This window comes from Manihot esculenta, chromosome 3 (genome assembly GCF_001659605.2).
Source record: "Manihot esculenta cultivar AM560-2 chromosome 3, M.esculenta_v8, whole genome shotgun sequence".
NCBI classification, from domain to species: Eukaryota; Viridiplantae; Streptophyta; class Magnoliopsida; order Malpighiales; family Euphorbiaceae; genus Manihot; species Manihot esculenta.
This window is the reverse complement of record NC_035163.2, coordinates 27404848-27430398: the sequence shown is the minus strand read 5'-3', so window position 1 is coordinate 27430398 and position 25551 is coordinate 27404848. Positions and strand designations below refer to the sequence as shown.

General features: G+C 41.0%; 1 protein-coding gene across 1 annotated transcript; it reads left to right on the top strand.

Annotated features, from left to right (window-relative positions):
* The first annotated feature begins 17391 nt into the window (after positions 1-17391).
* Positions 17392-24554, top strand: LOC110612075 (MAP7 domain-containing protein 2). The gene is made up of 12 exons (XM_021752735.2): positions 17392-17737; positions 18120-18267; positions 18833-18928; positions 20178-20254; positions 20513-20592; positions 21794-21854; positions 22656-22723; positions 22824-22905; positions 23129-23212; positions 23301-23378; positions 23479-23598; positions 24226-24554. Exons 1-12 carry the CDS (start codon positions 17570-17572, stop codon positions 24400-24402), a joined length of 1239 nt encoding a protein of 412 aa, XP_021608427.1. The 5' UTR covers positions 17392-17569; the 3' UTR covers positions 24403-24554.
* Positions 24555-25551: the final 997 nt, after the last annotated feature.

The window sequence follows — 25551 nt, the reverse complement described above, 5'->3', positions numbered from 1 at the left end:
GGCTTAAGGCCGCCGGGACCCGTAGCAAGCCTACATACCTCCTGTAAACCTGTGGAATCCCATACATAACAACATATACATGATCTGTAAAAATTTTTCTTTTCTCTTATCCAAGCAAAACCTGTGCATGCACAAAATCATACATAAACCCCACACTGGAGTCCTCATCAAATACTCCAATGGGGTATCATCATCATACATATCAGCTTGGATAATCATGGTCATTAACATCATTACTCATTAAACACTCTGTACATAATGGGGATTCACACACCTCTAGGTCAAGCACTACTATAATCCTCAATACATCATCAAATCATTCATTACATTACATGGTCATAAATACTCATTACATCATGTTCATGTCCACTACTATCTATTACAACATACATGACTTAACTTCACTCTAGCCGACTTCCTGATCTATCCTGTACCTGCAACTCTGGGGATAAAGGGAGTGGGGTGAGCTACTAGAGCCCAGTGAGCAGAATAATAAAACATCAATTTAAATCATGCTTTCATGTATGCGCCATAACACAAACATTTCACAACAAGGATGAACTTGTCACCATTTAGCCCCTATCTTTCTTACTTATACATGCCGGGGGCGTAGAGCCGTAGCAGGCACACCCGGACTTTCATAATCAGTCATAGTGCCAGGGGCGTAGAGCCGTAGCAGGCACACCTGGACTCACATAGGCTATCATGACATACAAGGGCTAATGGATCATTCAACATCCATCCACATCAACAACAAAGTATGCAATGCAACATATTCGTGAATTCTAATGCATACAACCTAATATATCTCATGGCATTCATGATGCGTGAATCATGCTAAAACATTTCATTAATTTGCTTTAAAACTTAGAGTTTATTCCACTCACCTCTGGCTAGCTCTGAAGAGACTCTGAAGCAGCTGGCTCACTGCTGGGGGTCTCGGTTCCTCGGGTCCGAACCTACACAGGTGGACTCAAATGAGGGACCAAACATACGTGAATATGACTCTAAAATACTCCCCAAAAAACCCCTAAAACATCCTGAAAACATCACATGAAAACATGCAAGAAATGGCTGAACAGGGCACTTTCGGCGGCAGGTTCGGCGGCCGAAAGTCCCTCTGCAGCCGAAAGTCATGCAGGTTCGGCGGCACTTTCGGCGGCCGAACCTCCCAGACAGAGACGAAACTTGAGTTTCGGGGGCAGGCTTCGGCAGCCGAAACTGCCTCCACAAGGGGGTTCGGCGGCCGAAAGTCACTTCGGCGGCCGAACCTGAGTTTCTGCCGAAGGGCAGAAACTTGGCTCCCCTGTGTCCACAGCCTCCAAAACGCCTCAAAACATGCATAAACTTGTTTCTACACATGCATACACATCATACATCACACCTAGGGGTCTCAAACTATAATATACCCCAACTACAACACTTCAAACAACATATATCCAACATACATTGTTCAAATCACAACATAAACCCATAAACCTAACAACAAGCCTAAACATGCATTCTACCCCATCAACTTGCATAAAACTTTCATAAAACATAAAAGAAGCATAGATCGAAGCTTACCTCTTGAAGATCGAGAGGAAGAACGACCCTAGCTCGGAAAATGGAGGGATTTAGCTCCAAGACTTCCAAGCTCCAAAACTTGTTTCAAAAGCTTAAATCTTCAAAACCAAGGGAAAACAAGTGAAAATCTTGAAAGATTTAGAGGAAGAACATCAAAAATGGGTGAGGGGCGGCGGAAAGCTCACCTTGGCCGAAAATGGGGAAAAACTCGCCCGTTTTCGGCTAAGGGACCCTTTTATAGTGGCTGGCCAGACCACGTTCGGGGGCCGAATGTGCCTCCGCATGCATGCCATGTTCGGCGGCCGAACATGAGGTTCGGCGGCCGAACCTGGACTTCCCTCACTCATGCTTTCGGGGGCCTAACGTGCCTCCAAAACGCATGCATGTTCGGCGGCCGAACCTGGGTTTTCCTCCAAAGACTTTTCATGTAAAAACTCATTAAATTTCTTACTTAAAAACATGAAATTCATGAAAACATTTCATAAAATCATAGTTTTACCCTTCTAGAGGTTTCCGACATCCGAGGTCCCACCGGACGGTAGGGATTCCGATACCGGAGTCTAGTCGGGTATTACATATAACATAATACATAAAATTATTTTACAATACAACTCTTTTACATCGTTACATAACTTTATATTACATCATGTCCACTACTATTCTATTATATATCATAACCATAGCCATAACCTGTTGACTTCCTGAACTACCTCTGACCCTGCAAACCTGGGGTTAGGGGAGAGGGGTGAGCTATAAAGCCCAGTGAGCAGAAACCCTAAAGAAAATAGTTCATTTTAACGTATGCTATCATGGAATGCATCACATCACAAACATATCACATCAAGGATGCCAGGTTCGGCCGCCGAAAGTTAAGTTCGGCCGCCGAACATGGGAAGGCTTTGGGAGCACCTTTGGCCTCCGAAAGCCTTGTTTGAATGAACCAAGGTTTGGCCGCCGAACCTCAAGTTCGGCCGCCGAACATGCATGAGTTTAGGGGGCACATTAGGCTGCCGAAGGTGGTTCAGCAGGCCACCTATAAAGAGCCCTCATATCGGAAATGGGTGAGTTTTCTCCCCATTCTCGAGCTCAGGTGAGTTTTGGTCCTCCTTTGGTCGTTTTCATATTTTTCTCTACCCATCCTTCGAGATTTTCATGAGATATACCCTGTTTTTTTGAAGTTTTGAAGATTAAAAAGGAGTTTTGGGAGTTGGGAGGCTTTTGGAGCTTGGATCCTCCACACCTCCGAGTTAGGGATCGGACCACCCCTCGATCTTCAAGAGGTAAGTGTAGATCCTTGCTTTCCTAGTGTTTTAATGAAGTTTTAAGTAAGTTTAATGATGTTTTGATGGTTGAGCATGGGTAGGTATGCATGTTAGGGTTTATGTGGGCTTTATGCCCAATGTATGTTTATGTGATGTTATGTTGAAGGTTTAAGCTAGTTTATGCATGTGGGAGAGTGCATGCATGATTGGGAAAGAGCAAGTGAGATTGTGGGATGTTTTGATGGTTTTGGCCTATGTGGGTCATAAGCTATCTATGTATGCTTTGGATGTTGTTTTTGGAGTTTAATCTAGTTGTTAAGCTCCTTTATGCATGGTTAAGGGTTCATGCTTGGTTTTGAGAAGTTTATGCATGTTTTAAGAGGTTGGATGCTTGTTTTGGGGGGTTGGGAGGCTTGTATGCACGAGGGCTGAGTTCTGGAAGAACTCAGGTTCGGCCGCCGAAGGTAGTTTCGGCCGCCGAACCTGCCTATGGATGCATGGATTGGCCGCCAAACCTTGCCCCCGAAAGTTGTGTTTCGGAGCTGGAACAGACTTTCGACCGCCGAAGGTGATGTTCGGCCGCCGAAAGTGCCTGACTTTCGTCTCTGGAGAGAGGGTTCGGCCGCCGAAGGTGCCCCCGAACCTGCATGACTTTCGTCTCTGGAAGGGACCTTCGGCCGCCGGAAGTGCCCTGTCCAGCCCTTTCATGGTTGTTTTCTATGTATGTTTCTATGATGTTTTAGGGGGCTTTTGGGGAATTGTTTATGAGTTATTTAGAGTGTGTTTGGCACCTCATTCGAGTCCACCTGTGCAGGATCGGACCCGAGGGACCGAGGAGGCCATCAGTGTTAGCAGTTGCAAAGTCAGTCCAGCGTCTGCCAGAGGTGAGTGGAACTGAACCTTATGTTTTAAAATAAATCAAATGTTAAGCATGTTCATGCACCATGATTACCATGTTATGTAATAGGTTGTTGCATTAGAGAGCACGAATATGATGCATTGCATAATACGATGAAAGTGATGTGGATGAATATTGAATGATCCTCTAGCCCCAGTACGATATGATATGACATGAGATGGTATGATATGACATGAAATGGAAAGACCAGGTGTGGCCTAATCGCCCCTGGCAATATGTTATATGTAAGAAAAGACCAAGTGTGGCCTAATCGCCCCTGGTATAGTCGGACATGTTATGATATGAGCTATGTAAGTAAGGAAAGACCAGGCGTGGCCTTATCGCCCCTGGCACAGTTGGACTTGTAACGTTACGTAGAGGGTTACTGGTGACAATTTCATCCTTGATGTGATATGTTTGTGATGTGATGCATTCCATGATAGCATACGTTAAAATGAACTGTTTTCTTCAGGGTTTCTGCTCACTGGGCTTTATAGCTCACCCCTCTCCTCTAACCCCAGGTTTGCAGGGTCAGAGGTAGTTCAGAAAGTCAACAGGTTATGGCTATGGTTATGATATGTAATAGAATAGTAGTGGACATGATGTAATGTAAAGTTATGTAACGATGTAAAAGAGTTGTATTGTAAAATAATTTTATGTATTATGTTCTGAGTTATAGTATTGTGCTTGGCCCGAGTTGGATAATCCCTTTGTACATGAGTTTTATATTATGTTGATATATGTGTTGGACCGAGTTGACATAAGGTATGCTGACCCTAGGGGTTCTATGAGTTCAGTCATAGTGCATACACAGGTCAAACTGGGTAAAAGTAAAGTTTTAAATGTTTTATGGAAATGTTTGACCATGTTTGGGATTATGCCGACTGTACAGGATGCATAGTAGGCCTGCTACGGGTCCCGGCGGTCTTATGCTGATCTGGATCCTAGCGCCGGTAGCGGTCCGGTTTTCGGGCAGTTACAACCTTCGGCGGCCTAACGTGAATCCAAACTCATGCATGTTCGGCGGCCGAACTTTCACCTTCGGTGGCCGAACCTTGCATTTCTTCCTTGGCTCTTTTCTTTCAAAAAAACTTATTTCCTTTATACTTAAAACATAAAAACATACTAAAAGGCTTTAGAAAAACATAAATCTTACCCTTCTAGAGAATTCCGACATCCTGTATTCCACTAGAAAGTAGAATTTCGATGTCGGACGCTAGCCGGGTATTACATTCTCCCCCCCTTAAGAACATTCGTCCCCGAATGTTTCTCAAACAAATAAACACATAAAAAAGGGAAAACTAACCTTAAAACAAATATGGATATTGCTGGAGCATAAACTCCCGTGTCTCCCAGGTGCACTCTTCTAGATTATGGTGGTTCCACAAAACTTTCACCATTGGAATTTCCTTATTCCTTAGCTTTCTGATCTGTGTGTCAAGGATTCGCACTGGCTGCTCTATATAGGTGAGATCTCCAAGGATCTCCACATCAGGCTCACTAAGAACCTTACTCGGATCTGACACGAACTTTCGGAGCATAGAAACGTGGAAAACCGGGTGAATTCTCTCCATAGAAGCAGGTAAATCCAGCTTATATGACACATTCCCGATCTTCTGCAAGATCTCAAAGGGTCCAATGTATCGTGGAGCTAGCTTACCCTTATTCCCAAAGCGAACCACACCCTTCATTGGAGACACCTTCAGCAATACCATATCCCCCTCCTGAAACTCTATCTGCTTCCTGCGGATATCTGCATAGCTTTTCTGTCTACTCTGAGCAGTTCTGATTCTTTCTCTGATCATGGGCACTACCCTGCTGGTGATTTCCACTAACTCTGGCCCTGCAAGAGCCGCCTCTCCTACTTCTTCCCAGCAAACAGGTGATCTGCACTTCCTCCCATACAAAGCTTCATAAGGAGCCATCCCGATGCTAGCATGATGGTTGTTATTGTAGGCAAACTCCACCAAAGGTAGATGCTGCCTCCAAGAACCACCAAAATCTAACACACACATTCTGAGCATATCCTCTATGGTCTGGATGGTCCTCTCTGACTGTCTGTCAGTCTGTGGATGGAAAGCAGTGCTGAAATCCAACCTTGTACCCATAGCACTCTGCAGACTCCGCCAAAATCTGGAGGTGAACTGAGGTCCTCTGTCTGACACTATAGACATTGGAACTCCATGCAACCTTACTATCTCGTCCACATAAACCTGTGCTAACTTGTCCACAGAGTAGGTACTCCTAACAGGGATGAAATGAGCAGATTTTGTGAGTCTGTCCACAATCACCCATATGGAGTCTATCCTGTTGGACGCTGCCGATAAGCCCACTACAAAATTCATAGCTATATTCTCCTATTTCCACTCTTGAATTAGCAGTGGGTTAAGCATTCCAGCCGGCTTCTGATGTTCCAGTTTCACTCTCTGACAAACCTCACAGGCGGACACAAACTGTGCCACTTCTTTCTTCATGGCTGGCCACCAATACACTCTTTTCAGGTCCTGATACATCTTGGTGGCTCCAGGGTGAACATTATACCTTGCATTATGAGCTTCCCTCATAATGTCTCCCTTCAGACTGATGTCATCTGGTACACATAATCGATTCCCATAGCGGAGGATCCCTTTGCTATCAAAGCTGAACTCTGCACTGTTGCCTGACTGAACAGTCCTGGCAATTTTCACTAACTCAGGGTCCTCATGCTGTTTCTGAGCTACCTACTCTAGAAACACAGGTGTCACTTTCATCTGTGCTATCAACGCACCTGTACCAGACAACTCTAGCTGTAGCCCTTCGTCGATAAGCTTGTAAAACTCCATCACCACTGGTCTTCTCTCTGCGGCTATATGGGACAAACTGCCTAGTGATTTCCGGCTTAGGGCGTCTGCCACAACATTCGCCTTATCCGGATGATACTGAATCCTGCAATCATAATCACTGAGCAGTTCTACCCATCTTCTCTGCCTCAAATTCAGCTATTTTCTGACTCAAGATGTACTGTAAACTCTTGTGATCCGTGAAGATCTCGCATTTAACCCCATAAAGGTAGTGCCTCCACATCTTGAGTGCAAAGATGACTGCTGCCATTTCTAGGTCATGGGTGGGGTAATTCAACTCGTGCTTCTTCAGCTGTCTAGAAGCATAAGCAATCACCCTATCGTTCTGCATCAAAACACAACCCAATCCCACTCTGGACGCATCATAGAACACTGTGAAGTCCTCATTACTGATAGGCAGAGCTAACACCGGTGCTGATGTTAATCGTCTCTTTAGCTCCTCAAAGCTCTCTTCACATTAGTCCGTCCACATGAACCTCTGGTTCTTCTTGGTCAGTTTGGTCATAGGAGCAGCTATCTTTGAGAAGTCCTGCACGAACCTCCTGTAGTAACCTGCCAAACCCAGAAAGTTTTTGATCTCTGTCACTGACGTGGGTTTGGGCCAGTTAGCTACAGCCTCTGTCTTCTTGGGGTCTACCTCAATACCTTCTGCTGATACTATATGCCCCAAGAAGAAAATGCTCCTCAACCAAAATTCACACTTAGAGAACTTGGCATACAAGCCATGCTCTCTCAGTGTCTGCAGAACTGTCCTCAAATGCTGGACATGCTCCTCTGCATCTCTGGAGTACACTAAGATATCATCAATGAAGACAATAACAAAGTGATCCAGATACTCGCTGAAAACTCTGTTCATGAGATCCATGAATACTGCAGGGGCATTGGTCAACCCGAACGGCATTACCAAGAACTTATAATGCTCATATCTGGTCCTGAAAGCTGTCTTTGGCACATCTGCCTCTCTGACTCTCAACTGATGATACCCGGACCTCAGATCTATTTTAGAGAAACAACTTGCTCCAGCTAGCTGGTCAAATAGATCGTCGATCCTAGGTAGGGGGTATTTATTCTTGGTAGTGACCTTGTTCAACTGCCTGTAGTCGATACAAAGTCTGAGGGATCCATCCTTCTTTCTGACAAATAACACTGGAGCACCCTAAGGTGAGGTACTAGGGCGGATGAAACCCTTATCTACCAAGTCCTGCAACTGCTCTTTCAGCTCTTTTAACTCTATTGGCGCCATCCTGTAGGGAGGAATAGAGATAGGTCTGGTACCAGGCAGCAATTCTATTTCAAACTCCATCTCCCTATCAGGTGGTAGTCCTGGAAGCTCGTCTGGGAAGACATCTAGAAATTCTCGGACTACTGGTACTGAGGCTGGTTCCCTCACCTGACTATCTAGCTCTCTCACATGAGCTAGAAACCCCTGACAACCCCTCCTAAGCAACCGACGAGCCTGAAGGGCTGAGATCAAACCTCTAGGAGTATCCCTCCTGTCTCCTCTGAAGACACACTCTGACCCATCCTGGTCTCTGAGACTAACTACCTTGTCTCTACAGTCCAAGGTAGCTCCATATGTAGATAGCCAATCCATCCCTAGAATGACATCAAAATCCTTCAAATCTAGAACCACAAGGTCAGCTGGAAGGCATCTACCCTCTATGAACACTGGACTGAAGCGACAGACTGACTCTGCCACTGATGGGTCACATTTGGGTCCACTGACCCAGAGAGGACACTCTAACTCAGAGATCATCAGACCCAATCTCTCCACGGCTCCAGAAGCAATAAAAGAGTGAGAAGCACCAGGGTCCATCAAAGCATACACATCAGAACACCCAATGATGAGATTACCTGACACCACTATGTTCGACGTGTTTGCCTCCTCTTGAGTCACAGTGAAGATCCGTGCTGGGGCTACAGGACCTCCACCTCGGGAACCTGCTGCTGGAGAAGAGGCTGACCCTCTCCCTCTACCTCTGCCACTACTCTGAGGCATGGCTGAAGCTGCTGGCTGAGCCACACTGCCAGAAGTCATCTGCTGGGATGGTGCCATGAAGGTCGCCTTAGGACATTCCCGAGCAAAATGCCCCTCCTGCCCACAATTAAAGCAGGCTGTAGATCCCAACCGACAAACTCCTTTGTGTGGTCTCCCACATCTCCCACATACTGGACTGCTTGCGCCAGAGCTTAAGCCACTACCCATTCCCAGACCAGACTTGATCTTGTTTCATAACTTATTCTTTGTACCTTTTGCCTTTCCCCATTTCTTGCTGTCTGAAGCTGCTGCACTGGGGGTCTTAGAACCCGAAGGCTGTGCCATTTGCTGATTTACGGTCCCCTGAATGATGGCACTTGCCTCCAACTTCCTGGCTGCATCCACTATAGAGTGGAAACTCTCCTTCTCTGCTGGAAGAATCAAGGAGGAATACCTGGGATGAAGTCTCATGGTATATCTCCTTGCCTTCTTCTGGTCCGTGTCATAAGCCTGACCCACAAACTGAAGCAGATCCAGGAACTTGTCTGTGTATTCATCTACACTCATCTCCTCGGTCTGCCTCAACTGCTCAAATTATATCACTTTCAGCTCCCTGGAACTGTCAGGAAAAGCCCACCCTGCAAACTCATTGGCGAACTCTCCCCATGACATGCTGTCCAACCTGGGGTCCACATAATTCTTGAACCACTCTCGAGCTTTCTTACATTTGAGTGTGAACCCTGCCATCTCAATGGCTCTGCTATCATCAGCACCCAACTCATCTGTTATCATCTTAACCGTTCTGAGGTACTCAAATGGATCATCTCCCGTATTAAATTTGGGAGCATCCAACTTCAAATACTCTGTCATTTTCACTTTACTTCCCTCAGCTGATCTAGGTTGAGGTACTTGGACAACAGGGGCTACTGGTTCTGATTCTGGTGGTGGAGGAGGTGCTGAACTTGGATCTGGGTATGCTGAACTGGGATGGAAAGGTGTGGGTGGATACATGGGATATGGTGGGTAAAAAGGAGGATAAGGCATATAAGGCATGTAGGTAGGATATGGGGTAAAACTAGAGTAATCCGACGTACCCCCCATCGGATACCCCGGGCCCTGTGGAAAGGGTGGATATTGGGGTGGATAACTAAATCCTGAGGCCTGAGCCCCTCCAAGAGACTCTCTGTAATACCCGGCTAGATTCCGGTATCGGAATCCCTACCTTCTGGCGGACTTTCCGTTGGAATCTGAAATTCTGAAGTTGTCAGAGTCTTCTAGAGGGGTAACATGTGTTTTTGTTTTACAAAATGTTTTAATATGATTTTATGGTTTCAATGCAAAAGGAATTGATTTTTGGAAAAGAAAAGACCAAGGAAGCATTTGCAAGGTTCGGCCGTCGAAGGTGAAGTTTGGCCGCCGAACATTGCATGGTTTTGCTGCCTCCGAAGCTCAAGTTTGGCTTCCGAAAGAGGCTCACTTTCGGCCGCCGAAAGTGGTGAGGTTTTGCATGCAGGTTTGGCCGCCAAAGGAGAGGCGGTTGGCCACCTATAAAAGCCCCGTTGACCGGAAATGGAGTGAGCATTCACTCTCTTTTCGTGCAAAGGGTAGGCTCATGCTCTCCTTTGGTTGTTTTCATGATGTTTCTTTAAATCTTTCAAGGTTTTCATGAGTTTTCTCCTTGTTTTGAAGAGTTGTGAGCTTTGAGCAAGATTTTGAAGGTTGAAGACGTTGGAGTGTTTCAGGTTTTATGTTTATGTTTGATCATGTATGGGATTTATCAGGTACACAGAGTTCAGGATAGGCTTGCTACGGGTCCCGGCGGCCTTAAGCCGATCTGGATCCTAGCGCCGGTAGCGGTCCGGTTTCCGGGTCGTTACATTCTCCCATACCCTCTTCAGATCTGTCCATACCCATGCTTTCCTCTCTGCCCTGATCCACATCCATAGCTTCCCTCACTTCCTCTGACCTTCCTCCTCTATCTGCTCCTCTTCTGCTCTCATCAAAAGACCTTCTAGGGTCCCTTGACGTACCTTCCCTGCCTGATCTCTGAGACAATGCCCTTGGCAACGCAGGAGGACGAGCATCTAAACCCTCATTCACTGGGGGGACTCCAGTCAATCGTGCAGATCGACGAGTTCCTCTCATCTTAGCTTACTAGAAAACAACGCATAACAACACATATCAGCATATAAACCTCACATAACCACAATGCACATGCATAATCATGGCATTACACATCATCATATAGACAGGACTCAACATCCTATCCTAGTGGACATGATTTCCTATTGTGCTTGACCTACACTTTATGAGCCCGAAACTCTCTCTATAGGTCCGACCATATGAACCTAGGGCTCTGATACCAATCTGTAACGACCCGAAAATCGGACCGCTATCGGCGCTAGGATCCAGGTCGACTTAAGGTCGCCGGGACCCATAGCAAGCCTGCTATACTGTCTGTGTACCTGTAAAATCCCATACATGATCATACATTTTCTGTAAAAGCATAAAACTCTGCTCTGAACCACGGCTCAATCTGTGCATGCACTATCTCTGTACTATAGAACCCCTTACTAGAGCTTGCTCTAGACGGGTTAAACTCATACTGTAGTAAGCCTGGTTTTTAAAAAACATATACATACAATAAACAGATCATGTATAAGCAAAAGGATTTACAATACATCTAGATCAAGCACTATACTAAACTCTATACAATACCATTACATCTCTTTACAACATATACATGTCCACAATATGCTATTACAACATTTTTTTACTCTTCCTGTACCCTGCTGAACTTCCCCTGACCTCTGATCCTGCAAGACTGGGGTTAAGGGAGAGGGGTGAGCTATACTAGCCCAGTGAGTAGAACAGTAAAACATGTTAACAAACATGCTCAATGAAATGCATCATATCACAGACAATCCACAGCAAGGATGAATGTGTCACCATTAGTCCCGACATCCTATACTCGTGCCAGGGCGTAGAATGGGCACCTAGTCTTCCTGTCTTACCTGATAACTCGTGCCAGGGCGTAGAATGGGCACCTGGACTTCCTAACTCATGCCAGGGCGTAGAATGGGCACCTGGACATTCTCAGAGACTAATGGATCACTCACATTCCATCCACATCAACAACATAAAATGCAATGCAACATCTTCGTGATTCTAATGCAATCACCCTAGTACATATCATGATATCCATGATGCATGAAATATGCTAAAAGCATTTGATTTCTTAATTAAAAAGATTAAGTTTAGTTCCACTCACCTCTGGCTGACTCTGGAAACTCTGAAGCAGTGCTCATTGCTGATCTCTTTGGTTCCTCTGGTCTGTTCCTACACAGATGGACTCAAATGAGGGACCAAACTAACTCAAGGACCTTTCTATAAACCTCCCCAAAAACCCCCTAAAACATCCTAAAACCATCAAGAAAAACATGCAAAAGAAGGCTGGACAGGGCACTTTCAGCGGCGGGTTCGGCGGCCGAAAGTCCCTTCCAGAGCCGAAACTCAGGCACTTTCGGCGGCACTTCGGCTGCCGAAAGTCCTCTCCAGAGACGAAACTCATGCATGTTCTATGACACTTTCGGCGGCCGAACCTCCCCTCCAGAGCCGAAAGTCCAAACTTTCGGGGGCAAGCTTAGGCAGCCGAAACCACCTCCTTAGCATGTTCGGCGGCCGAACCCTCTTTCGGCGGCCGAAACTGGGTTCTCCAGTAAGGCAGAACTCAGCTCAACTTCATGCAATCTTCCTCCAAACTTCTCAAACATGCAAACTTCAACTCTACAACACACAAATACTCAACCAAAAGCACAAAGGGGTCCAAAACTACCTCAAAACCCCAACAAACATCACAACTAAACACATAAGCATGCTTTGACCACAAATCAACCAAAAACTCAACTTACCCTAATCATGCATCTCTACCCAAAAACCTTCAGAAAACCTTCATAAAACATCAAAGAAGCTAAGGATCTACACTTACCTCTTGAAGATCTAGAGGATATGTGATCCTAACGTGGAGATATGGAGCAACTCTCTCTCAAACTCTCCAAACTTCAAAATCTTGGTTTTTTAGCTCAAAACCTTCAAAACAACATACAAACTCATCAAAACTTTGAAAGATTTGTAAAAGTCATGAAGATCACCCAAGGAAGAGCATGGTCTCACCTAGGTCTGTGAAAATGGAAGAAACTTATCCATTTCACCGACCTAGGGCCTTTTATAAGTGGCTGGCCAGACCACCTTCGGCGGCCTAACGTGAATCCAAACTCATGCATGTTCGGCGGCCGAACTTTCACCTTCGGCGGCCGAACCTTGCATTTCTTCCTTGGCTCTTTTTTTTCAAAAAAACTTATTTCCTTTATACTTAAAACATAAAAACATACTAAAAGGCTTTAGAAAAACATAAATCTTACCCTTCTAGAGGATTCTGACATCCTGGATTCCACCGGAAAGTAGAATTCCAATGCCGGACGCTAGCCGGGTATTACAACTGTCATTTCATCCGTGAGAAGATTCAAGAAAATTTAATCTCTACCAGTTATGTGAAGACAGGAGAGCAATTGGGTGATCTATTCATCAAAACTTTAAATGGGTCTCAAATAGAATATTTTTCTAACAAGTTGGGCATGATAAATATCTATGATCCAACTTGAGGGGGAGTGTTACAGGTTATATAGAAAGTAAATATGTTAATATAGGAAATAAATATTGATAGATGAGTTTGTTACTTAATCTCAGGAATTGTATAATCATAGACTTGATTTTCCTTCCTGTTTAGATACCGTCTCTCATGTATAAATAGGTTGTAATCTCTATTATGAAATACAATAAAATATTATCTTTTTAGACTCTCTTAGGAGCTCTCTCTTCTCTTATTCTCTTCTCTGCTTTATTTCTCTCTCAACACCATTAAAGAGTTCCAGATTTGACTTGAGTGTCAGAGGGTTTTCACCGAGCACCCCCGATGGATCCCTGATCCTTTTCCTATATTTTGCAAACTCTTTCCTAAAGGCCGGCATGGAGGGACTGTATGAAATCTCCATTGCATCCACCCTTCATTGGTCCAGTTATAGATCAACGATTGACCCATTGATTCAGACCTCAGTCCAGGTGTTTGCATCTAGTCACCTTGTCGGATCTCGCCTCATCAAGTGGCACCATCTGTGAGAGCGAAGGAGTCTATCCTATCGTCAGAGTTTTCAAACAAAATCCAGTAAGATCCATATTGCAAATCAAGAAAAGTTAACAGCCAAACAACAAGAGGGCCCAAAATAAAGAGAGATGGTGAAAAGATCCAGAAATCACCAGTTGTATCTAAAAACCGCATAGCAAAAATTAGACAGGAGAGGATGAAGAAATAACAACGCAAGGATGATCCATCAGCCATGAAAGAGAAGTGATGTGCACAAGTTACCTAAGTTGTACAGTTACTTTCTTTATCTCAAAGTATTTTTGCTATTATGAGCTAGTCAAAAAATTTTAACACCTAAGATGAAGGGCGTATATGAACCTGAAATATGATAGTGCACTAAAATAACTTAAAAAAGTCCTCATCTATGATTTTACATTAGTATGAATCCACTGAGAAAATAATTTAAAACATGCTATTTTATGATTTGAAAGCTGAAGTGATTTATGCATGAGAAACATTATTTATTAGATTCTTTAGAATTATATGAGATGATATAGTTAGACAAAATTAATATTTTGCATTCAATTGAAATATGAAGCTAAATATCTTGCTATTTCAAATTAACAATGAGTATTCTCGTTACATGTACTTTGTGCAACCTTCAATTTTGTAGACAAATTTTAAAAGTAAGAGCAAGGCCAATAAGCTTGGAAGCTACGGCCACAAAACAAAGAAGAAGCCTAATGCAGCAGGTACCGGCCTCAGAAATAGACCTCGGCACCAAAAAATCGAGTTGAGGAAATAAAAGGAGCCCAATGAGGTAGGTGCTAGCCTCGAAAATAGACATCGGGCACCAAAAAGCCTAGTTGAGGAAACAAATAAGCATAATGAGCAGGTGCCTGCCTTGAAAATAAACCCCCGACACCAAAAAGTTGAGTTCAAGAAATAAAGAAGCTCAATGAGGTAGGTGCCGGACTCAGAAATAGACTTCTGACACCAAAAAGACGAGTTGAGAGAATAAAAAAGCCTAATGAGGCAGGTGTCGGCCTCGAAAATAGACATCTGATACTAAAAAGTCGAGTTGAGGAAATAAAGAAGCCCAATAAAGCAGGTGTCGGCCTCAGAAATAGACCCCGATACCAAAAGTCGAGTTGAGGAATCAAATGAAGAAGACCCAACCACGACAGGTGTCGGCCTCAGAAAATCGATCCATGGTACCAAGTAAGCCAAGTTAAGATATAGAATAAATGAAAAATCCAACTATTATGGAATAAGGTTTAAGGGTAAATAGCCTAGAAAACGCTCAAGAGAAAAAATACTTAGAAGAGTAATGAGGGCTAAAGAGCCTGAAATAAGGCTTAAGGCTAAATATCCCATAAAGCGCTTAAAGGCAGATAGCCCAGAAGGTACAAAGAGCAAAAACGCTTAGAAGTAGAGCCAGGATTAAAGAGTTCGAAGCTGACCAGAAAGAAACAAGATTGGACTAAGGTCTAGGACAAAAGCCAGAAAGATAAAAGAGAGCCAAAGTGTTCGGATAAAAAATCAGGGCTAAGTACCCGGAAGAGGCTTAAAGAGCAAAATGCTCAGATTAAGTTTCAAGGCTAAGAACTCGAAAAATGACAAAGGGCAAAAGTGCACGAGAAAAGGGCAAAAGTGCACAAGAAAAGAATTAAAATAAAAATGCTCGAAAGTAGATTTAGAACTAGGTGCTCGGAAGAAACGCAGAGCGGAATGCCCGGATGTAAGGGCAAAAATAGCTCAGTAGAGCTCCGAAGAAGCACTTAAGAAGTCAAAGAGCTCGGAAGAGGCGCTTGAGAGCTAAAGAGCTTCAAAATACTCGGATGAATACCTAGGGCTAAAAAGAGCTTGGTAGAATACGAAAAGCCAAAAGCACTCCGACCAATGCTCAGGACTAAGAACTCGGGAGATGCTTAAAGAGCAAAATGCTTAGACTAAGGTCTGGGGCTAAAAGAGCCTGAAAGAAAACAAAAAGGAAAAGTGCTCAGACCAAATATCAGGGCTAAGAGCCCAGAGGAATATCATAAGAAGCTAAAATACTCGTAAAAATAGTTAGGGCTAAATATCCTAATAAAGAACTAAATCACTCGTAAAACCAATTAGCTGATACACTTATTAAAAGACCGAGGTCTTACAATCTGAAAGGTGTCTGAGAGAAAAATGCTCAAAAAAAGACTCAAAAGGACAAGGCCAGAAAGGACAACCTTCAAAGTCGAACCTCCCATAAAGAAGACCTGAAATGGCAGACCATTGAGGTCAGGTCGAAAAGGCAAGCCTGGAAGGGTAGAGCACCCAAGTTGGACCTTCCAAAAGAAAAAGTACCAAGGACATACTTTTCATGAAGAAAACCACCAAAATCAGATCTTCCAAAAAGAAGATTATCAAGATACAAAATTCACTCCCTTAGTTCTATTTATGCTAAAGTCGACCAATTCAATTCCTTTTGAAATTCATGAGTGTTTACTAAATGAACAAGTGACAATGAATTAGCAGGCCAAGTTTCCTTCTCCGTCATAAATAACTATCGGAGCAGTAAAAGGGCAACTGATAATATATAAAAAATAGAACCCATTAAGATCATGACACATGTACACGTGATTCATAAGGGATATGTGAATTTTTCTATCTGGTCGGACCAGTCAGTAGGAAGCTCTGACCTATTGAGTATAAAGAATTAGATCACCGACATCCCTGAGTTTACTAAAGCCCGAAGCAGACAGACAGACAGACTTCTTCAAAGCCCGGAGAAGACAGGTAGACATCTTCAAAACTCATACTACAACGAGGTTTTGAACACAGATGTGATCGACCTTAGTGATCGAAAGGAACTAATCTCCATATTGGTCGGATGAATGAGGCTCGACCTAATGAAGCCATCGGATGAATGAGGCCCGACCTGATGAAGCCAAAGTAAGAATGTCGACCTCCCACACACTAGTCATCTCCTTAGTATGGTACATAGATCATAAATGCACGTGCTAAAAGTACAAATTGGTCAGCATTGCATTTACTGTCCTACTGCCCATCACTAATGCGCCGTCTGACATACCTGCATAAAAGCATCTCTGCCCAGTATGATGGGATACGACACTAGAGATGTCAGCTATCAGAGATATATATATATATCACTAACTTACTCCAAAAAGGTTTCTTCCTCTCCAAAGGAAAAAACCTTCTCTCTCGCTGAAATCCATCATTCCTCTCTAGGGATCTCTCTTCTCCTCTCCTCTCCTCTTCTCTTCTTTGCTTTATTTCTCTCTCAACACCATTAAAGGATTTAGGATCTGACTTAAATATCGAAAGATTTTTACTGAGACACCTCAGTGGACCGCTAATCTTTTTTCCGTATTCTGCAAGCCCTTTCCTCAATACCGGCCATGGGAGAATCCTTATAAAATCTCCAAAGCATCTACCCCTCGTTGGCCCAGTCATAAATTAACGATCAACCTATCGAATCATACTTCTATTCAGATGTCACCTGCCGGATCTTGCTTCGTCAATATGAAACAATATTTTACCAATTAAAAAATTATACCAGAATTTTTATAAGATATATAATTTTAAAATAAATATAAAATATTCGCATAATATACAAAGAAAACAATTAGTTGGATCATTAATTAATCAACCCGGTTCTCCAGCTGAATTAATCTCCCGACCGGTTTACCAACGCTGATTTCCCTAGGGGCAAACGCACCTTTATTTCAACCGTCCTGACGTTTCCTCATCGACAAGCCTAAAGCCTGTACTGCCAACTACCGAGGTTCCAACTCCATCACCGCAAGGATTCGCCTCAAGTTCTCCACTTTTAAGGTTTAAACGTTGCACATCGCATATTGACTGACTGATCGATCGACGGATCAATCAATGGCGGGAGTATCGTTGAAGTGCGGGGACTGTGGGGCCCTCTTGAAGTCTGTAGAGGAGGCCCAGGAGCACGCCGAGCTGACCTCTCACTCCAACTTCTCCGAGTCGACGGAGGCTGTGCTCAATCTCGTCTGCACTACTTGCGGCAAACCTTGCCGATCCAAAACAGTATGATTTAATCAATATTACCCTTAATTGATATTTTACTTTTCTCCTTTTTCTTTTTAAATATTGAAATGGCCTGGGCAGGATTGGGGACTTGGGGTTAGTGCGGAATTGAGTCTTTCTGGAGTGTGGATTTTTTTTAATTTTTTTTTTTTGTGGATGCGAGTGGGCATTTTATTTCTGGGAATTTGTAGTGAATCGAAAGTGTGCAAGTTATTTTTCTGTGGAATGCTTGATTTAGTATTTGTTGGATTTCATATGAAGTTCATGCTCTGATAGAGTAAACCTTAATCAATCAATTTAAGGATGTTTATTAGAAATTTTTGTTTTTCCTGCTATTCAGCTGAAGAGCTTGTGGGATTTTTTTTTTTGTTTTTTCATGAAGGAAAGTGACCTGCACACGAAGAGAACTGGGCATACAGAGTTTGCGGATAAGACTTCTGAAGCAGCCAAACCAATCAGTCTAGAGGTTACAAAAGCACCAATGGAAGTGGATGAACCTGGCGATGGAAGCTCCAGTGCCCAGCCTGAAGGTAACATTTTTGCTGTCCTGCAATGGTTGCATGATTTTTTTCCCCTAATTTTTTCAGAAGCGTTTATCAGTTAAAATTGATTAGGTCTGTCAATGATGGGTTATATGATGTTTTTGTTTTTGTTATTGGCCATCTGTTGTCCCATCTCTCTTAGTTCAAAAGCCTTCTTTTGCTTTTCTGTAGCTCGGTTTGTTGAAGAAAGAGTTATGGGCTTGCAGGGATTTATATTTTAGCTAAGGCAAGAAAAAGCTGTTAACTTGATACCTCTTAGTATCTTGTTCAAGTGCGGTGAAATAAGTAGAAGATCATTTTAAGGACAGGAATTGTATGTCTTTGGCTATTATGCATGGCTGACTTAATTTGCTGCGCTGGTGGTGTATCATTTACTCATTTTTCATATGCAGGATGTTTTGAAATTTCAAAATTCTCTATGGATGAATCTTTCCTTTTATATTCTTGTTCTCTCATTGTTGCCATTTTAATCATAATATCTTAATCTCTTTAATTGTATTGCCATGTTTACCTTTATGCAACATACTGATGTTCTTTTCTGTTCATTCTGTAGAAATGGTTGCTCCGGAGGTTGACCAAAAGCTCCTTGAGGAACTGGAAGGAATGGGTTTCCCAAAGGCACGGGCAACACGGGCACTTCATTATTCTGGTAAGGCCATTGACAGTAACCTTATTATTTCCCCTCTGATGTGTAGAGATAGCCATTTTGGTTGTGGGTAAGGTGGGAAAAAATATGCATGTCTCTCTATATAAATTTAGTTTTCTTTACTTAAGGCATTCAGAGTAAATTCAAAGCAATCAACAATGCATTATTGATCTTCTGAAAATTATTAGTGCTGGCTAGTTGGAAGGCGGTTTATTTCTGCACATCCCACATACAGCAATTGGTTCTAGTTGTAGTGTGTGTGAAAATTAGGGTATAAACAGGCAGTATGGCTATTTTTGTTGATCTAATGCATAAGCTGCTCATACATACGTCAGGCGGAGCTCAATACTGTGAAGCTCTGGAGAACATTGATGTAACCAATTTCTGTCAAATTGATGAGATGACTTTGTTTTACGCTTACAATACACGCATATTCATAGTAATTGTGCCATCACTTGCGTACATACCCATAGATGTGAAAAGAGACATTTGACATACAAATGTTTGGAGGGTAATCCTAGTGCGTGGTGGTTAAACTGTCAACCCATGTAATATCAAATTGGAAATGCAGAAACAGGAAAACACAGAAATGGACGCAGGGAAACAGCAGTTTCTAAAAAATATTATATACATAAACATCAATCTATATGTATATATATATATAGTAAAGGCATCTTCAAGTGCACTTTGCCCTCTGTGGCCTTCTTGAATCAATCTCTTACTAACTCCTTTCTTATCAAATAATTATATGCAAGACCTGTGTTCTTAAAGTTCTTGCTTCTCCAAAGGACTTTTTGAGTTTGATGTGAGAGGTGAGAGACATGAAAGGTTTGTCTTGTTTCTAAATTGTGATTTTCATTGACAAATGGAACTCCCTCTTTTTCTTTTTTTTTTTTCAAAAAAAAAAAAAAAATCATTGTGTTTCCAATTTCTTATAAATCACAGAAACAGCCCCAGAACTTTTCAGGAATTTTTCCTAGAGTACTAGTTCCATTGCTGAAACACAAAAACTCTTTCAGCAGATAGCTACATCAAGTCATAGTCATATGAATTAGATTTGCAGACAATGGAAGTACATGCACGTCTATGAATCTGAAACACTATGCATGTAATCTAAGCACCAGAAGAGATATTATATGGGTAAATGAGAGGAAGGAGATGTCTACATTTTTTAATCTATTTTTTGGCTTCTATATTTTGATTGCAATGAAATCTGAGAGCCTTGGCTGCATTGTGGCTATTTTTTCTTCAGGAAATATCAGTCTTGAGGCAGCTGTTAATTGGGTTGTTGAGCATGAGAATGACCCAGATGTTGATGAAATGCCCTTGGTATGATATTCTTGTTCATTTCCCCTCGTTGTGTGCATCTTCCTATCTATGTTCTTTTCTGCGTCATTCTTTGAGAGTTAATATGGCGATGCATGCACAGTACTGTTGTCATGTGCGAAAAAATTTCTTACTGATTTAAAGTTGAGCTCCTAGGAGATTGGTGAAATCTTAAGTTTCTTTAACCATTTCATTAACTCAATTGTCCCTCTGATTGAACATTGCTTCTCTATTATTTAACTTTCTTGAATGTTTGCCCAGATACCTGCTAACACCAAAGCTGAGGCTCCTAAACCTACTCTTACACCCGAAGAAATGAAGCTCAAAGCACAAGAGCTAAAGTAAGATATATTAGTTTGCAATTTTAGCTTCATTTTCTTACATTTAATTGTTTATTGGTAGCTGATATTGTCAGTGCTTTTATTTATTATTGTTCTTGGTGCTGCATGCTGCTTGGCCTTGCATCAGTTAGATTTTCAATTGGGTTCAGTATGGGTTCTATTCTAACATGTTTCTTTCTTTTTTCTTTTTGAGCTTTGATTTTTATTGGATGAGTGTAGTGGGATTTTGTATGACATTGACCTTCTGAAGTATATTTTTGAGAAGGTGGCTTATTTTTTGGTGGAAAGAAATCTGAAAATCTTAAAACTATTTTTTTTTGAGGACCCGTTTTAAGTTTCCTTTGGCATCGTAACGTTGCTTCTTCTGAAACTATTATGGAATGCTATTATCGGATCACTAAAAAAACTGCTCACTGATTCTTCTATGCATTCAGGTCCATTGCTGTTTGCTTATGTCTTGTGTAATTGCATGTCTATATGATAACATATATTAATCATCTTGCAAATGTCAAAAATTTGTTTTTTTGGGTATACTCGGTGTTTTGAACATAAACCAGTGTGGCTTCTACGGTTTATTTGTTTTAAATAACAAAAAGAAACCCTTTAAACTTCATGAAGCTTTTATGTATCACAAATTTTACATAAAGTGCTATTTAACTTTGTAAAACAATCACTTCACTTGTAGATTAATGGAAAAAACAATAATATATACTATGAAAATATACACAAGTATAATATTTTCTTTTGTAAATTGATATAATAGGACATTATATTAAATTAATAAGAATGAAATGAATTATTTACTTTAAAAAAAATGTAGTGTCATTATTATTAATTTAAAATAATAATTATTTATAAGAAATATTATGTACTTATATTTTTTCCAGTGTAATAATTTTTTCATTAATCTAATATATTTTTATACAGTAATTATTTATGAGATAAAATTCATAAATTTTATAAGGTTTTAGTTTTTTTTTTTTTTCCTCCGGCAAAACAAAGTAGGTTTTAGAGAAGAAACCATAAAACTACCTCAAACCACACACTTGACCTTGAAAGGTACCTTTGAAGGAAAGAACATGTATTGGATATTTTGATTTCTTCTCTCTGCCCTCCCTCACCCTTCTTCCACTCTCCACCCTCCAAAGTTCTTGTATTAGGATTTTATCTTATGCTTATCTTTTTTGTAAATGATTTGAAGGGAACGTGCCCGCAAGAAGAAGGAAGAGGAAGAGAAGAGAATGGAAAGAGAGAGAGAAAAGGTCTTGATGATTTTCTTTATGATTTCTCTTTTATGTGAACTTGCAGTATCAGAGTTATGTATAATAATACTTTTTCAAGCTTGTTGCCAGTTTTTCCCCATTGTACTAATGAATTGCAGTGTCAACGAGCATATTGAAAACCTTAGGAGATAATGTCTTGTTTGGTTTTTATCCTTGTCACAAGTCTGAATGCAGCAGCCTGCTATACTTTCACATTTTCTTTCTTCTTCATGGTAAAGCTTGCATAATGCATTCATTTTAGGGAAAAGTAGTGCTAATTCATGATTTTCTCATGTTGACAGAGCATAGACATTCTCAACTTAGATCACTCCATTGCCATTCCATTCTTAGAACAATGACACTGCCAGCTAGTGCAACAAATATAGTACAAAAAGAACACGAGGCTTGATGCATTAACATATAACTGTGAATTGTTTCACATATAACCTGGTACTTGCTGATATATGCATGAACATATATTTTATTTTGCAAATATAATCTCCAGAATTCAAGCAGAAATAGTTGAATAGCAATTTGAATGACATCTGCAGATATAAAGCATAATTCTCATAGAATTTTATATTTTCTTTTAGCATCTTTTCGTAAAAACAAGCAAATCTTTAATGTGGGTATTTATATGTCGTTGTTTGCTTTTGCCTCCTTGGGATTAGGAGGTTAATTCTTACTAGTATTCTATTTGGATACTACAGGAAGACTCTGCATTGTGACATGTTAATTGTAGCTTAATGACCCTCATCTATATGTTTCTCATATCTCAAGAACATCTTGTACTGTTTTTAGGAGAGAATTAGAATTGGCAGGGAACTCCTAGAAGCTAAACGAATTGAGGAAGAAAATGAAAGAAAACGGTTTGTTTCATCTAATGTGTTTTTTTTTTGGTATTTAGTATGGCGCAATGCTTTTTTCTTGTGTTAGTTGTTTGAATAAAGATGCATTGTTCTCTCTCAGTTTGTTGGCCCTCCGGAAGGCAGAGAAAGAAGAAGAGAAGAGGGCTAGGGAAAAAATTCGTCAGAAGTTGGAAGAGGACAAGGTCACTGCTCTGCTTTTGCTTCTTTTGCTACACTGAGTATTAAAATAGGATGCTAAAAAGCAAGATCTTTTGAGATCTCGGTCTGCAGATATGAAAAATTCTACCAATCCTTCTATGCCTGTCCAACATTCTGCATCCCAGTTGTTGTTTAGTTTATATTTGGAGTGGTTCTCTTTTTTTTTCTTGGGTTGTTGCTTCCTGATTTTGGTCGGATGTTTCACAGGCAGAAAGAAGAAGGAAGCTTGGATTGCCACCTGAAGAACCGGCAACTGTAAAACCTTCAGCATCTGTTGCGGAGGAGAAAAAGGTATGGCAAATTATTAGTAGTTTGGTTTAGGCATTCAGAATTGTATAAATTATGAAACATAGTAACATACTGCACAAATGTTTTGCAGAGCTCCTTGCCTGTTAGGCCTGCCACAAAAGCAGAACAAATGAGGGAGTGTTTGAGAACTCTTAAGCAGACTCACAAGGTAAATACGACTCTGTGTGTGTCCCTATTTAGTAATGCAGTTTCCTTTCTCATTAGCATTATAACATGGACTCAATTACCTTTGCTTTCTCTGAGACTAGGATGATGATGCTAAAGTGAAGAGGGCATTCGAGACTCTCCTAACTTACATAGGGAATGTTGCCAAAAATCCTAATGAGGAGAAGTACAGAAAAATTAGGGTTAAAAACCAAACCTTTCTGGTATGGAACTTCTATTCCTGATATTGTAAATCCTACACTGCCTATGGTTTTCTATTTCTTATTTTTTGAATGTAGACACTATGCATGTTGGTGCTCTTATTATGCACATACCAAGAAATATGGGGATAAATTCTTCTTGAAATTATGGGGTCAAATCCTGCTTGAAATTATGGGTATCCTGGATGGGAATATTGCATGACTTGAACTTGGGATGTGACTCCACAAGGCTAAGAATCTTTAGATGCTTAACCAAACCTCTTGCATCTTTTTTCCCTTTCGTGCGCATGCTTGTTACATGCAGGCGGATCAATGGAGGTGTTTTTGGGTGCAGTTATTATAATCTTGACCTTGTATGAGAATGAGTTTGATAACCGCTGTATGAAATATTCATATTTATATGTGTACTCATTTTATAATTTTATTTTATTTTCAAAATCTAATAGTTCTTCATGGATATTGGTCGTGATTAGTTGGCTCCTACCTACTTGTTTATTGCATCGTTTTATATAATCTGTTAATTTTTATTTGCTCGTTGATAACCTCCCTAATTTTTTAAATCTTATTTTTCTTCAAATCTTATTTTTCATTGTTTTTTATGCACTGTAATTCAAATTGTGCATTAAACAGGATAGAGTTGGTTCATTGAAGGGGGGCATCGAGTTCTTGGAGATATGCGGTTTTGAGAAAATTGAAGGCGATGAGTTCCTCTTCTTACCTAGGGACAAGGTTGAGATGGCTGTGCTGAATTCTGCCGGGTCTGAGCTGAATTCTGCAATTAGTAATCCATTTTTTGGTGTGCTTTAAGTTCAACTGACTTCCATATGCTGGAAAATGTTATTTTTCAGAAAATGCATAGTATTTTCAAGGATTGTATTAAGCTCCTCGTTGATTAGATTTAAGCAAGTAACCGTTTATGAATTTATTGTTGAAATTGAGAGCATCACCACTAATTTTAATCGTGCTGTGTCGTCCATCAACTACTATATTATGTACTTGTGATTGTTTTCAAGGCAAGCTTTTTACCCTCCTGATGCAGCTTATGGAAATCCATTTAAAACCCAATTTATATTTCTTTCTCCAAATCCATCTCCACAATCTCACTCCCAGCAGCCTCATCGCAATCCAGTTGATCCCTTCGTCATCTTTAGGCAAACCCCTTGGCGACTCTCTTGCGGTCTTTATAAACTCAACCATTCTAAAACTCGTTTCTTTTGAATGCACTGATTTGTGGCTTCAGAAAAATTCCAGCTTTGAGAATGCCATCTCCCATTTTAATTATGTGTTGGGGTTGGATGTTAAACAATTGTCAGTAACGTACATCTCCTCACCCAAATTCTCCTTGGAGTCCCTATAAACCGAGATAAACTTCAAGTGCGCTCGAAGCAATGGCTGTCTGATTTTGGATTTCCAAATTTTATGTCTTCCATGCCCGCTTCCTCTGAAAACCTTAATCTCACAAGCTTGAGGGCGCCCCGCAATGTTACTTCCATGGCCATTGATCGTTTGAATGGCACTCCTCTGATGGCTTGCATGTTTGCTCCTGCCAGATTGGAACCTGCGAAATCTGTTATTTTCTGGTTTTTTTTTTTGAATGTTTAAAAGAATAATTTTAAAATCCTATGGAATCTAAGATAATAATAGGTTTATGTATGGAAAGGAATATATATTACTAGTTATATATGAGTTAAAAAATATATCTAGTAGGAGAGTTAGATAGATATCCCAATAAATTTAATAATTGATTTTTTTTTATAGTTTTTTATTTTCTAAAAAAGAAAATAAAACTCAATTTTAATTTGAAATTAAACTGAATAATATCTGTTTTACCATTTTAATCTTAATTTATTCAATCCCGGTGGAGTGTGTGATCACGTAATGCTCTATAGATACCATTTTTGCCTCAAGAGATGGGTTAGAAGCACTCGTTCTATATACGAGCAACTGCTTTACTAA

Bases quoted from the DNA above. Each gene is read 5' to 3' on its own strand.
- LOC110612075 (XM_021752735.2), top strand. From the start codon at position 17,570: ATGGCGGGAGTATCGTTGAAGTGCGGGGACTGTGGGGCCCTCTTGAAG. The intron at 18,929-20,177 runs GTAAGGCCATTG...TTTTTTCTTCAG, and splicing joins ACGGGCACTTCATTATTCTG to GAAATATCAGTCTTGAGGCA. The intron at 23,213-23,300 runs GTATGGCAAATT...AATGTTTTGCAG, and splicing joins CTGTTGCGGAGGAGAAAAAG to AGCTCCTTGCCTGTTAGGCC.